This window comes from Ceratotherium simum, chromosome 35, assembly GCF_057802395.1.
Source record: "Ceratotherium simum simum isolate JZ-2026a chromosome 35, ASM5780239v1, whole genome shotgun sequence".
Lineage (NCBI taxonomy): Eukaryota > Metazoa > Chordata > Mammalia > Perissodactyla > Rhinocerotidae > Ceratotherium > Ceratotherium simum.
The window spans coordinates 2,688,925-2,704,401 of NC_141934.1; the positions used below are offsets into that span (position 1 = coordinate 2,688,925).

The following is a 15,477-nucleotide window of genomic DNA, read 5'->3' on the forward strand; positions in this document are numbered from 1 at the left end:
CCGCTGTCCTCTTGTCACACTCAGAAAATCTAACATTGGCAGATAAATCTAATATTTAAATTTCCCCAGCTGTGCCATTAGCAGTCCTAAACCTTTTTATTTTCCGACCCAGGAGGCACTCAAGGATCTTGTGTTGCATGTATTGTCCTGTCTTTGAGTCTCCTAAGCAGACCCCCCATCCTCCTGTCACCTCATGTCACCTCGTCACCCTCACACATACGTGCACACAGCCACCGGGCCTGGAGGTGATGCCCCTGACACTGCTCGCTGGGCCCGGCCCGGCCCGGTGTCGCTGACCTCCCAGCCCTTTGCAACCATGTGGGGCTGGACCCCGCCCACACCCTTCTCCCCTCACCCTGTGCTCTCGCCCGCCCTATGTCTCTGCCTAGAACTCCTTCCTGACCCCTGGGAAACCAGCCTGAGAGTCTCCCGGCAGGAAGCCTTCCCTGGTTCCTAGGGTAGAGTGAGTGCCCCTCTCTGGACCCCAGAGCCCCGGGCCTGCCCCCACCTCTGCCACTGCCACTGGTGGTGTCTGTTTAGGGACCCTCCTGTCCCCATGCCCTCAGCAGGCAGAGAGCTTCTGCAAGGCAGGTCCCAGCTTGCTGTCCCTGTGTCCGCAGCAATGACACAGGGCTGAGACCAGGGACTCGGGCTGGGGGTTCAACAAAGGCCCCAAAGGGCACTGCCAACCCTGAGCAGACAGAGCCGGCTTCCCCACCCCCACACCCGGCTGCCCAGGTGCCTTAGAGGGGGCCCAGCACCTGCCCCCACTGGTGATGCTGGGAGCTGGACACTGTCTCCAGGGTAGCCCTGGAACTCACTTGCTGGCCTATCCCTGAGGCTTGTAGCCTTTGGTGGTTGGGAACTGGGAAGGGTGGGGGCCCTGCCTTGAGGACTCCTGGATGAGGCTGTAGCAGGACCCGGGCTGGGGGTAGGGGGGAGAATTCCACCCTTCAGCTCCCAGGCAGACTGTTCCTCCCCAACTCCAGCCTTGGCAGGGTGCTGCCTGGGACCACAGAAGCCAGTTTTGTATAGAGACCTGCAGGGGAACACAACACAGGGCACTGGTCCAGTGGGGCTCCTGCTGGGTCTGGGTCTGGACAACAGTCTCCCAGTCTGTCTCCAGTGTTCCCAGCAGCTCCCCCCTCACCAGCTGTCCCCACACAGGCTGTGGTCGACTCTGGCCCTGCCTGGCTCCCAGCCCTCCTCCCCCTGCCAGCACTCCCCTCACAGTAGAGCCCCTCCCCTCTCAGCAGCCCTGCATGGGGGTCTGTGCAGCCAGAGTCCAAGGCAAGGGAGAAAGAAGCCTGACAAAAGGAGTTGTCTCAGCTGCTCTGGGGCTGGGTTCCTAGGGCAGGTCCTCTCCCAGCTCTGGGCCTCATCCATGCAGTGAGGAGTGTGGTGGGCAGATGATCTGACCCTCTAGGACCCCTGGTAAGGGCACAGGCACTTCTTGAACCCAAACCTGCTCAGCTTATGAGCACCAGCCCCTTCCTCATGGCAGCCCTCAGGCTGTGGAGGGCTGGGATGGGGAGGAGGGTGGAGGAGCTGAGTTGTTGGGTCCTTTGGGACCTTCTATCTGTCTCCTTGGAGACCCCCAGCCAAACGCCCTGGAACCTGCTCACTGGGTTCCTGGGAGCCATGGGGTGAGGAGGCTGTAAATCTGGACACGTCTGTCACTGCTGCCCAAGGTCACACCTGAGACCATGTCTGGGCAGCTGCCCACCCCAGCCTGAGGCAACTATATGAGGACCACGCTCTGACCAAGATCCCAGGTGGAGCCCAGGGGCTGGAGAGAATGTCCCTAACAGAGGACATGGAAGCCCCCATCAAGTTGGCCTGGTTCTGTCTCTGGAATCCTCCCGGGGGCCTGAGTCCTGCCTGCTGGAGGATTTCCCCGTGCCCCGGGGCTCACGGTCAGGAGGGGAGGGACAGGGCTGCAGGAGCCAAGCCCTCTTTTGGTCCCAGGGAGAGGCAGGGATTTGGGGGTACCCACCCCAGGGATACAAGGGGCGGCATTCTCATGGGTCCCTGGTGACCAGGGGCATGGTGGCAGCTTGCTGGTGGAGCAACATGGGCCAGGTTAGGGAGGGCCAGGGCTGGGGCTCAGGCTTGGCAGCATCTGGAATCATCTGGCACCTGGAGCCCCAGCAAAGCCTTGGGGTCCCTGCTCCTCTCAATCCCCAGAGCCGTGTCCGTGGGAGGTGGGTTCAGAAGGGCCAGGGTGAGAGAACACGGCCCTGAGCCTGGTCATTGGAGCGGGGTCACGGGTACCTGGTTGTCCTTGGGCCCCAGAGAAAGCTGAGGTCAAGGCTGCAGAGAGCCGAGGAGTAAAGCTGCCAGAGCCAGCAGCTTCCTGTGTGGTCCTTACAGGCAGAAACGGGGAGGGGGAGGCATCTATGGCAGCCGTAGCGTGGTCTTGGGGAGACCAATGGGGGTGTAGGGTGGGCCTGGAGACCCCCAATGATGGGGCTCCACCACCACCAGGTAGGCTGGAAGGTACCTGCACACCACCACCTGCACACGTGTGTCCGTCCGGAGCCTTTATCACAAAGCCCTGAGGGGCAGGCAGGGAGAGAGGCAGCTGGGGAGCTGGGGGCAGCCCTGAGCTTGGAACCAGCTGTGCCTCAGTCTGCACGTGGGTGTGCACCCCCAGGCGAGCCGTGTGGGCCACGTGGGCCTGTGCCTGAGAGATGTGTGTGCCCGGGCAGGTGGGCCTCCACATCCTGGGGCAGGCCTCAGGCACATGGTCTGCTCTCTGGGAGCCCTGGGAAACCGAGGGAACCCCAGAACTCCACGACTCTTTCTAGGTAGCTTCCTTGGGTTCCAGGCTCTGCTCTCTGGATCCGCCCCTGAGGGAGCCTGTCCCCGCCTTGTCAGGGAGCCCATGTGCCTAGTGTGTGTAGCTCCCCTCTGAGCTGGGCAGAGGGCATTGGCCTGAGGGCAGGGTGCTGAGACCCAGGCCTGGCCGTGTCCCTGACTCGGGCTGTCCCAGTGCTGTGGTCTCCCCCTTGCAAACCTCAGCACCTCTGCTGTGGATTGGGGACAATCGCCTGGTTCCCGGGGACAAGTGAGGACTCAGTGTCACAAAGAACACCATAGTGGATACGGTAGCAGGAGATATGACTGGCTTAGCAGTTATTGTGCATCCCCAGGGCTCCAGACCTCTTCCATCCCTGCCCTTCTCGACCTGCCCAGGCAGCTGGAGTTGGTCATAAACTGGAAGGCACTGGGCAAGGAGTCCACCACACCAGCACTGGCCATGGCCCACGCCCAAAGACTCAAAGCTCGGCACCTGGGCTAAGGTCCTGAGGACCCGAGGAACCCCTAGCTTGGGCAGGCCTGCAAACCCGAGCCGCCCCGGATAGAAGGGGCTTCCAGCACCTCTAGTCTCATGAGGAGGTGGGCAGGCCCCAGCGGTCCTCATGGACTGGTGGGCTGCTCCGTGTGTCCGGGCTCCTGGGCAGGTGTCTGGCTGGGGGGCTGCAGGGCCTGCACCGTCTCCTCCAGACTGCCGCGTGGGGCAGTCAACCTGGCCGCTCCCGCTGGTTCTCCTTGCTGTGCTGGATGCTGTAGCCAAAATACACCGCGAATCCTGCAAGTGGGGCACAAGCCTGATGGGAAGGTCCCAGCCCTGCTTCCCTGCTTGCCCTCCTCCTGCAGCCCACCCGGGTCCCAGCCTGGCCCCCACTCACCAATCAGCAGCCAGATGGAGAAGCGCAGCCAGGTCAGGGAGCTCAGGTGCAGCATCAGGACGATGTTGAGGAGGATGCTCAGGGCTGGAGTCAGGGGCACCAGGGGAACCTGAGGGGCAAGGGCAGGGCTGGGCTGGGCTGTGGGAAGGTCTGCTGGCCCAGGGCCTGATTTCTCGGGAGTCCTCAGAGCCTTTCTCCGCCTCTGGAGATTCTGGAGACAAGGGCCCACTCATCATGCAGAAAGAGGGGGATGGGGGACTGGCCTCCCCCACCCTGTGAGCCCTGGTGCACCCTGCCACGGCAGAGGAGGGAGGGGCGAGGGGAGCTGGCTGGGCTGAGAGTGAGGGGTGTTGGCTGGAGGAAGTACCTGGAAGGCGTCCTGCCGGCGCTGTTGCTGGTGGGCCCCCAGGACGAGGAGACTGAGCAGAAACATGACGGAGCTGAGCAGGAGCAGCAGGGTGTAGCCCCAGAGCGGGAGGTGCAGGGCCGAGTCCCCGAAGACCAGCACGCAGTCCAGAGCGATGGCCGAGGCCACCAGGACACCGAGTGCCCAAGCCACGGCAGTTCCAGGCCGGCACCCACCCAGGAAGCCGAGGTAGGGCCTCAGGGCTGGTCGCAGCTGCCCAGGCTCAGGGGCTGAGGCCTGCTCTGTACCCACATCGTTGGCTGGGTCCAGGGAACTGGATGGAGGGGCCCTCTGGAAGCGTAGCATGATAATGCTGGTGGCTACGAAGATGTAGGCCAACAGTACGCCGATGGAGTGGAAGTGGAGCAGTGCCTCGATGTCCAGCAGCAGCGCCAGGAAAGCCATGAGGATCCCGAACACCAGGATGCCCACCACGGGCACCTGTGTCCGGGAGTGTATGTGGGCCAAGACCTCAAAGAAGAGCCCGTCAGCAACCATGGCATGGACCATGTGTTGCAGGGAAAAGAGGCTGCTGAGCAGGACAGTGGTCATGGCTGTGGCAGAGGGTGGGAGACTGGTCAGCATGATGGACAGGCCCACCAGGGGCCACTGCTCGGGGCCAGGGCAGGGGTGGCCCGTTGGGAACATGGGCATGAGTTTTGTCTCTCAGAGTGAGCCTGAATGTATGTGGGGTGCTGGATTGTTCCCCCCTCACCACCCAGGAATGGGACAGCCCAGTTTAGGTGACAGACCCACTGGAGAATGTGATGAGGGCTGAGTCCCTCTGCCAGGAAAATACCTGGAAGCACGTGCCCAGGGCTGACATTCAATGTACAATTGTCGGGGGTGAGTATGTCCCTCCCAACAAGCCTGGATGGGGAGTCTAATCATTAGCCCCTTCCTGGGCCCATGATGCAACTGGGAACACAGGCCCAGATGGAGATGTGTTCCCTGGGAGGCTTAGGGCAGGGCCCCTCCATCCTGGTCCCTCCCTCCTTGCCTGGGAGAACCCCTTACCACAGATAGCACCAGCAGCCACGATGAAGCCTGCCCAGCTATAGCCCCGCTGGTAGAAGGCATCAGTAAGTGCTGCGTCAGGGTCCAGGCTGTGCCAGGGCACCATGAGGGTGAGCACAATGGAGACGAGGATGTAGGAGACAGCTGCCATGCCAAGCGAGATGGCGATGGCCATAGGCACGGCTTGCTGCGGGTTCTGAGCCTCCTCGCTGGAGGCAGCAATGACATCAAAGCCCACAAAGGCGCAGAAGCAAGTGGCGGTGCCGGCCATGATGCCAGAGATGCCAAAGGGCGCAAAGCCGCCCTCCTCAGCACTCCAGTTGTGCGGGCGGACCAGGACACACCCCAGGATGATGATGAAGAGGATGATGACCAGGTTGACGGCAGAGAAGGTGTGCTTGAGCCAGGAAGAGACGCGGATTCCGCAGGAGATGAATGCAGAGGCCAAAAGTGCAATGCCAGCAGCCAAGAAGTCTGGGTACTGGGCCAGGAAGGGCACCTGCCAGATGCCCACATGGGCCTCAGTGAAGCTGCTGATGCGGTGGCTGAAGGTGGAGTCCAGGTAGCCACTGCAGGCACGGGCCACGGCGGCACCAGCAATGAGGTACTCTAGGAGCACATTCCAGCCGACGAGGAAGGCCCACAGCTCGCCCATGGACACATAGGTGAACAGGTAGGCAGAGCCTGCACGGGGCACACGAGACCCAAACTCCGCGTAGCATAGGGCTGCCAGCAGGGAGGCCACGGCAGCCACGCTGAAGGACACAAGCACCGCAGGGCCAGCCAGCTCCTTGGCCACAGCACCTGTGAGCACATAGAGGCCTGAGCCCACCATGCCACCCACACCCAGCAGGGTCAGGTCCAGCGTGGTCAGGTGGCGCTGCAGAGATGTTTCCCTGGTGGGCTCCTCCAGTGTCTTCAGCCGGTTCATCATCTGGCAGAAGCGCGCCAGGCTGGTGGTGCTGGGCAGCCCCTGGGCCATGGTGGGCAGCTGAGAGGAGCACCAAGCCAGCTGCTGGTATCTACAAGGACCAGAGGGAGTGACAGGCTGCCCAGCAGGGTCCTGACCAGCCTTCCGTCCTTGCCCTGACTCTGCCCTGGGGACCCAAGCCTGGAACCACCGGCTAGCTGGAGGGCTGGATGAGGCAAGGGTCAGGGCCTGCTAGCAGGGTGGGCAGGAGGTCATAGGAAGCATGGAGATCCCTTTGGTCTGCCTCCTAGCCAAGGGAGGGAGCCTGGTGGAGGCAGACTTGGGCATGTTTGGGAGGGGTTCTGGGGGTGGGGAGGTGGCAGCCCCAGGGATCCTGGCCAAGAGCCCTTCCAGTGGTGTGGGATCTGAGAGCAGCATGGAAACCTGAGGCTTCTCCGGAGCTCGGCCAGGCCTCCAAGACTTGGAACAGCAGTGACTCTGTGGCCCTGGGATATGCCTGGGCAGCCATCTGGCCTCAGACAGCAGTGTTTATTCCCTGTCGCCCTTTCACCAGGCTGCTGTATCAGTGCACCCAGCCTGGAGTAGGGGGTGCCCTGGGCCCTGCACTGGAAGCCAAGGCCCCTCGCCGCACCCCGTGCCCAGACACATCACCACTATGCTGCCCTCAGAGCCAGTTCCACCGTGCCCCTGTCCCCAGGTACCAGAGCACTTCCCTCCTCTGAGGACTGAGTCCATCCCTGCAGAACTTGTGACTCACATGCTGTCCCCACTGCCACTGCTCTGCGCACTGCCCTCACCCCACCCCTGGGCTCCAGATCCAGCACTGGGCCCTACTTCCTAGTCACACACACTCAGCCCATGCTACCCACACCTCACACAGTCAAGACCAGAGCTCCCCAGGTTCTAGAGAAACCCTATTACTGTGCCCGGTTCATGAATGAGGAAGCCCAGGCCACCAGGTAAGTGAGTAGCCCAGGTCACTGGTGTGGCCTCAGGAGGCTGGTGGAGGTTAAGGTCCAGGTCTGGGGGTGCTATCTGGAGCTCACCCGCTTTCACTGCTGCAGACACCCTCCTTGACCCCTCATCCCAGCCCCCATACTCTACCAGTTGGGCACCATCCAGGCCCCCTCAACAGTGGGAGGTGTGGGGGCTGCGAGCGTCAGGCAAGACTCTGGTACGAGGAGGGTATGAATCTGGCTGAGAGGCCCTGGGCAGTCCCTGACCTCCCGGCACAATGGGACGGCAGGAAGCCACCCTCATCCACTGACGAGGGAGTGCCTGGCTTTGGGGACCGTTCTGTGAGTTGGCAGAACTCATGCTGTCTGTTCTGAGGTTCTAGCTACAGAGCGTGTCCTGAAAGGAGGGAAGCAGACTCCTGGGGACGACAACCAGCCCTCGAGCCTGGGGCACCCTAGGGCCCCTCAGACACCAATGGCAGCCCCTTCTAGCCCAGGAGCACCTGTCAACACTGGAGGACCCTTCAGAAGATCCCCACTTGTGGATATCCATGAGAGGTGTCGGGGACTGAGCATCCACTCCATGTCAGTCCCCATATCTTGGGGAGAGATGTGTGTCTCACCCCATGACCATCACAAACCCCCCTCAGACTTATTTATTCCTGGGGCTGAGGGGTCTTTGTCCTTCTGCTCCTCCCACTTCTTTGAAAGTGGAAATGTTGGTGAGACAGGGTATGAACTTGTTTACAGCAAAATGATGACAATCCATCCAAGCAAAGCAAAACCAAAACAGATGTCCTCTTTCCCCAGAACTTTCTCCATGTTGTCAGGTTTGTATGTGGTGTGTGGAATAGGATTTAGGGGCACCTGCAGGCTGTCTGGCTCAGTGGGCTGGGGACAGGGTGGTGGACTCCCAGACAAGATGGTGCTACTTAGAACACTCTGCCTTAGCCAGCTCCCTTGCCTCTTCTGATATTTGGCTGATGTTGTCTTGAGGAACTTCTCAGATGGGCTCCCACTTGCTGCAGGGGTGACATATCCCTTACCTTGCTCCTTGTGGCCTAAACATGACTGAGAAGATGTTCCTTCTTCCGAAATGCCTTCACAGAAATCCAGAAAAATGCATTTCCTACCAAGAGGCTTGGGCAGTTTTGTAACAGGAGCTCTCCCAAGGCCTTACTGATGACCACCTGAGAGCTGGTGTGCAGGGTTTCAGAGCACTGACTTTTTATCTACCCTGAGAGGTTCTCACCACACCCCCTTTCACAGGCACCAACATGCAATGGGTATTTGTGGCCAAGCATGGTTGACATAGTGAACTGTAAACTTCCAGGGATATGGCTGGTCTAAGTGCTGGACCCCACTGAGCAAGGCAGTTACACAGAGCAACACCAGGAAGATGCAGTGAAGACAAAACACCAAAATCTACAAGAAGAAGAAGAGAGAACACTTCCCACCTCATCCTACAAAGCTAGGATCACCCTGACACCAAAACCAACAAAGACATCACAAAAAAACTACAGATCAATATCTTTTATGAATATAGATGCAGAATTTCTCAACTAAATAATAGCAAATCGAATCCAGCAACATATGAAAACGATCAAGTGAGATTTATCCCAGGTTGCAAGACTGATTTAACATCTGAAAATCAATCAGTCATATGCCATACTAATAGAATATGGGACAAAAACCATATGATCGTCTCAACAGACACAGGAAAAAACAGTCAACAAACCTGGAATAGAAGGGACCACCCTCAAACAGATAAAGACCATCTACGAAACACCTTACGCTACTACACTCAATGGTGAGAGACTGGAAGCTTTCCCTTTGATCAGGAACAACATCAGGATGTCCTCTCTCACAACTTGTATTCAACATTTTACTGGAGGCTCTGGCCATGGCAATTAGGGGAGAAAATGAAATAAAAGGAATCCAGATTGGAAAGGAAGAAGTAAAACTTCTTTTACTTCTTGTGATGTTACTTCAGTGATGACATGATCTTATGTGTAGAAAATCCTAAAGAATCCACACAAAAAATATTAGAACTGATAAACAAGCTCAGAAAAGGTGCAGGATACAAGAACAATATACAAAAATCAATTGTATTTCGAGCATCATGGCGGAGTGAGCTTTCCCGTGAACTCTTCCCCAATAAGATACAACAAAAGGAACAGTCACAGACCAACAACGGAATCCCAGACAGTGAAAAGCTAGATAGGAAAGATCCACACTGCCATACATCTGCGAGTGGAACGTGCTGGGCCCCGGGAGGAAGTGGGGAGAGGTAAGGAGAACTCCTCCCCCTCCCCATCAGATCAGTGATCCAGGGCCAAGCCACTCCCAGAGAGGGTGGAGGGGCGGCCCTCAGCGAGGAAGCTGTAGCTCTTCCGGCCCTCTCAGCCAGTGGGAAACTCACGCACAGAGGACTCAGAAGAGCCACAGGGTTATCATCAACATCTGAGCACCCCTGAGAGCGGATAATGAGGGGCGAACGAGAGGCCCCCCATGCCAGGGACCCAGAGGGCAAAAGAGAGAGCCCCCCCTCCCCGCAAACCAGACCCTGCAGCTCAGCCGATCAGACCAGACCAAGCGATCCCACCCGACCAGATCAAGTGATCCAACCAGCGGATCGCAGCGGAAAAACCGAGGATCGCAGTGGAAAAACCGCAGCAGAGAGCAGGGGGCTTAGATTACACAGCCCTTTACCACCACACAGTGTCGGTGGGTGGAAATTGCAACCAGAGATTTCCAGGATGAGGAAAAACAAAGCCAACACAGGAACCACAATGCAAAGATATATGAAATCACCAGACCAGAAGGAAAATGACAAGCACCCAGAAACCAACCCTGAAGACACAGAAATCCATAGTCTAAACGACAGAGATTTCAAAATAGCTATCATAAAAACACTCAATGAAATACAAGACAACACAGACAAACAATTCAATGAGATTAGGAGTTTCTTCACAAAAGAGATTGAAATCATAAAGAAAAACCAATCAGTGCTGATGGAGATGAAGAATACAACGGAGGAGATAAAGGAGAATCTGGAATCTTTAAAGAACAGAGCTGACAATATGGAGGAAAGAATTAGCATTTTAGAGGATAGGAATACAGATATGCTCCAGATGGAAGAGGAGGGAGAACTAAGATTAAAAAGAAATGAAGAAAGTCTCCAAGAAATATCTGACTCTATTAGGAAATGTAACATAAGAATTATAGGTATTCCTGAGGGAGAAGAGAGGGAAAGAGGAACAAAGAGCCTATTCAAGGAAATAATAGCTGAGAATTTCCCAAATCTGGGGAAGGAGCAGGAAATACCAGTAAGCGAAGCCAACAGGTCACCTAAATATATTAACAGACAAAGGCCCTCTCCACGACACCTAGTGGTAAGGCTAGCCAGAGTCAATGACAAAGAAACAATATTAAGGGCAGCAAAAAACAAAAAACAAAACAACAACAAAACAAAAAACAAAAAAAAAAAAACAAAAAATAATGTACAAAGGAACTCCCATCAGGCTCTCAGTGGATTTCTCAACAGAAACTTTACAGGCTAGGAGAGACTGGAATGATATATTCAAAATTCAAAAGACAAAAACTTTCAGCCAAGAATACTCTATCCAGCAAAAATATCCCTCAAATGTGATGGAGAAATAGTAACTCTCCCAGATAAACAAAAGCTAAGGGAGTTCATGGCCACGAGACCCCCACTACAAGAAATACTCAAGAAGGCCCTCAGGCCTGAAAAAAAGAAGAAAAAGGGAATACAAAGCTTGGAGCAAGGAGAAACGTAGGTAAATAAACTCAGAAAAATAGTAGATCTTTACTGGAATAGGTTAGCAACCACTTAAATACTAAAATCAAAGATCAAAGGAAGGAATTCACCAAAAATAAATTTAACCCCATCACTGTAAACACACAGCCACAACACAAGATAGAATAAGGTATAACAAGAATGACTTAGAAGGGGAAGAGGAAAGTGATTGAATTGACTTAGTATAAGGAAATAGGAGGCCATCAGATAATGGAATATCTCATACACAAGATTTTTTACACAAACCTCAAGGTAACCACTAAACAAATAATCAAAACAAAACCACATATGATAAACAAAGAGAAAACTAGAAGAGTCATAGAACAGAACAATCAAACTGAATTGGCAGTCTGAAGCAAATGGGACAAAAAACAAAGGAAATGCAAAAGAACCAGAAAATAAGTGACAAAACAGCAAAATTAAGCCCTCATATATCAATAATTACCCTAAATGTAAATGGATTGAACTCTCCAATCAAAAGATACAGAGTGGCAGGATGGATTAAAAAGCAAGACCCAACAATATGGTGCCTCCAGGAAACACATCTCAGCACTAAAGACAAGCACAGGCTCAGAGTGAAATGATGGAAGACAATACTCCAAGCTAATGGCAAACAAAAGAAAGCAGGTGTTGCCATACTCATATCAGACAAAGTAGACTTCAAGATAAAACAGGTTAAGAAAGACAAAGAAGGGAAATATATAATGATAAAAGGGACACTCCACCAAGAAGACATATCACTTATAAATATATATGCACCCAACATAGGAGCACCAATGTACATAAAGCAACTATTAAGAAACCTAAAAGGAGACATTAACAACAACACAATAATAGTAGGGGATCTTAATACCCCACTTACATCAATGGATAGATCATCCAGACAAAAAGTCAATAAAGAAATAGTAGACTTAAATGAAAAACTGGACAAGATGGACCTAGTAGACATATACAGAGCACTCCATCCAAAAACAGCTGACTACACATTCTTCTCAAGTGCGCATGGAACATTCTCAAGGATAGACCATATGTTGGGAAACAAAGCAAGCCTCAATAAATTTAAGAAGACCAAAATCATAACAAGCATCTTTTCAGACCATAATGCTATGAAACTGGAAATGAACCATGAAAAAAAAACTGGGAAAGTGACAAAAATGTGGAGATTAAACAACATGCTACTGAACAACCAACGGATCATTGATGAAATTAAAGGAGAAATAAAAAACTATCTGGAAACAAAGGAAAATGAAAATATGCCATACCAAACCATAGGGATGCAGCAAAAGCGGTCCTGAGAGGGAAACTCATAGCGACACAAGCCCACCTTAACAAACAAGAAAAAGCCCAAATAGGCAACCTTAAATTACACCTAACAGAACTAGAAAAAGAAGAAAAAACAAACTTTGGACTTCTCTCCAAAGTCAGCAGAAGGAGAGAAATAATAAAAATCAGAGCAGAAATAAATGAAATTGAGACCAAAAAAACAGTAGAAAGGATTAATGAAACAAAGAGTTGGTTCTTTGAGAAGAAAAACAAAATCGACAAACCCTTAGCCAGGTTTACTAAGAAAAAAAGAGAAAAGGCTCAAGTAAATAAAATTAGAAATGAAAGAGGAGAAATTACAATGGATACCATAGAAATACAGAGGATTATAAGAGAATACTATGAGAAATTATATGCCAACAAATTGGACAATCTAGAAGAAATGGATAAATTCTTAGACTCATACAAACTCCCAAAACTGAACCAAGAAGAAATGGAGAATCTGAATAGACCAATCACAAGTAAAGAGATTGAAATAGTAATCAAAAACCTCCCAAAAAATAAAAGTCCAGGACCAGATGGCTTCTCCGGTGAATTTTATCAAACATTCAAAGAAGATTTAATACCCATCCTTCTCAAACTATTCCAAAAAATAGAGGAAGATGGAACACTTCCTAAATCATTCTACGAGGCCAACATCACCCTGATACCAAAGCCAGACAAAGACAATACAAAGAAAGAAAATTACAGGCCAATATTGCTGATGAACATAGATGCAAAAATCCTCAACAAAATATTGGCAAACTGAATACAGCAATACATTAAAAAGATCATACACCATGATCAACTGGGATTTATACCAGGGATGCAAGGGATGGTTCAACATCCACAAATCAATCAACGTGATACATCACATCAACGAAACAAAGAATAAAAACCACATGGTCATCTCAATAGACACAGAGAAGGCATTTGACAAGATATAACATCCATTTATGATAAAAACTCTCAACAAAATGGGAATAGAAGGAAAGTACCTCAACATAATAAAGGCTATTTATGACAAACCCACAGCCAACATCATACTCAACAGGGAGAGACTGAAAGCCATTCCTCTGAGAACAGGAACGAGGCAGGGCTGCCCACTCTCACCACTCCTGTTCAACATAGTACTGGAGGTTTTGGCCAGAGCAATTAGGCAAGAAAAAGGAATAAAAGGAATCCAAATAGGTAACGAAGAAGTGAAACTCTCACTATTTGCAGATGACATGATTTTATATAGAGAAAATCCTAAAGAATCTGTTGGAAAACTATTAGAAATAATCAACAACTACAGCAAAGTTGCAGGGTACAAAATCAATCTACAAAAATCAGTTGCATTTCTGTATGCTAATAATGAACTAACAGAAAGAGAGCTCAAAAAGATAATACCATTTACAATTGCATCAAAAAGAATAAAATACCTAGGAATAAATCTTACCAAGGAGGTGAAGGACCTATACAATGAGAACTACAAGACATTATTGAAAGAAATCCATGATGACATAAAGAAATGGAAAGATATCCCATGCACGTGGATTGGAAGAATAAACATAGTTAAAATGTCTATATTACCTAAAGCAATCTACAGATTCAATGCAATCCCAATCAGAATCCCAATGACATTCTTCACAGAAATAGAAAAAAAAATACTAAAATGTATATGGGGCAACAAAAGACCCCGAATAGCTAAAGCAATCCTAAGAAAAAAGAATAAGCTGGAGGCATCACAATCCCTGACTTCAAAACATACTACAAAGCAATAGTAATCAAAACAGCATGGTACTGGTACAAAAACAGACACACAGATCAATGGAACAGAATTGAAAGCCCAGAAATAAAACCACACATATATGGACAGCTAATTTTCGACGAAGGTGCTAAGAACATACAATGGCGAAAGGAAAGTCTCTTCAATAAATGGTGTTGGGAAAACTGGACAGCCACATGCAAAAGAATGAAAGTGGACCATCTGCTATCGCCATTCACAAAAATTAACCCAAATTGGGTCAAAGACCTGAAGGTGAGACCTGAAACTATAAAACTCATAGAAGAAAATATAGGCAACACACTATTTGACATTGGTCATAAAGGAATCTTTTTGGATGACATGCCTACCCAGACTAGGGAAACTAAAGAAAAAATAAACAAGTGGGACTTTATCAGATTAAAGAGCCTCTATAAGACAAACGAAACCAGAATCAAGATGAACAGACAACACACCAGCTGGGAGAGAATATTTGCAAAACATACATCTGACAAGGGGTTGATCTCCATAATATATAAAGAACTCACACAACTGAACAACAAAAAAACAAACAACTCGATCAAAACATGGGCAGAGGAAATGAACAGACACTTCCCCAAAGAAGATATACAGATGGCCAATAGGCACATGAAAAGATGTTCAACATCACTAATCATCAGGGAATTGCAAATCAAAACAACACTAAGATATCACCTCATGCCCCTTAGAATGGCTATAATCACCAAGACAAAAAACAACAAGTGTTGGAGAGGATGTGGAGAAACAGGAACCCTCATACACAGCTGGTGGGAATGCAAACTGGTGCAGCCTTTATGGAAAACAGTATGGAGATTCCTCAAAGAATTAAAAATAGAGATGTCCTATGACCCAGCCATCCCACTATTGGGACTCTATCCAACGAACCTGAAATCAACCATCCAAAGAGGCTTATGCACCCTATGTTCATTGCAGCATTATTCACCATAGCCAAGAAGTGGAAGCAACCTACGTGTCCCTCAACTGACGATTGGATTAAGAAGATGTGGTATGTATATACAATGGAATACTACTCAGGCATAAAAAAAGACAAAATCGTCCCATTTGCAACAACATGGATGGGCCTGGAGCATATTATGTTAAGTGAAATAAGCCAGAAAGAGAAAGACAAACACTGTATGATCTCACTCATATGTGGAATATAAACTGTGGACAGAGAAAACTGTACTGTAGTTACCAGGGGCAGTGGGGGTGGGGGGTGGGGGGTGGGCACAAGGGGTGAAGGGAGTCATATATATGGTGATGGACAAACAAAAATGTACAACCCAAAATTTCACAATGTTAAAAACCATTAAAACATCAATAAAAAGAAATCAACTGTATTTCTATACATTAGCAATGAACTATCCAGAAATGAAATTAAGAAAACAATTCTGCTCACATAGCATCAAAAAGAAAAAATATATATGTAACCATACTTAGAATAAATTTAACAAAGGAAATGCAAAACTTGTACACTAAAACTACAAAAAATCATTGAAAAAAAGAAGATCTAAATAAGTAGAAAGGAGAGGAAGTCAAGATGGCGGTGTAGGCAGACTTGGAA

General features: G+C 50.5%; 1 protein-coding gene and 1 pseudogene across 1 annotated transcript; one reads left to right on the plus strand and one right to left on the minus strand.

Moving 5' to 3' along the window:
* The window catches only part of LOC101387609 (cationic amino acid transporter 4-like), a 351,414-nt pseudogene that overhangs the window by 14,735 nt on the left and 321,202 nt on the right, over positions 1-15,477 (plus strand).
* LOC101395129 (cationic amino acid transporter 4-like) lies at positions 3,382-6,115 on the minus strand. Its single transcript, XM_014797336.2, is given in 5 exon segments — positions 3,382-3,530; positions 3,533-3,595; positions 3,696-3,804; positions 4,063-4,655; positions 5,119-6,115. Coding segments are annotated over 5 exon segments (1,854 nt in total). The 5' UTR covers positions 6,101-6,115; the 3' UTR covers positions 3,382-3,423.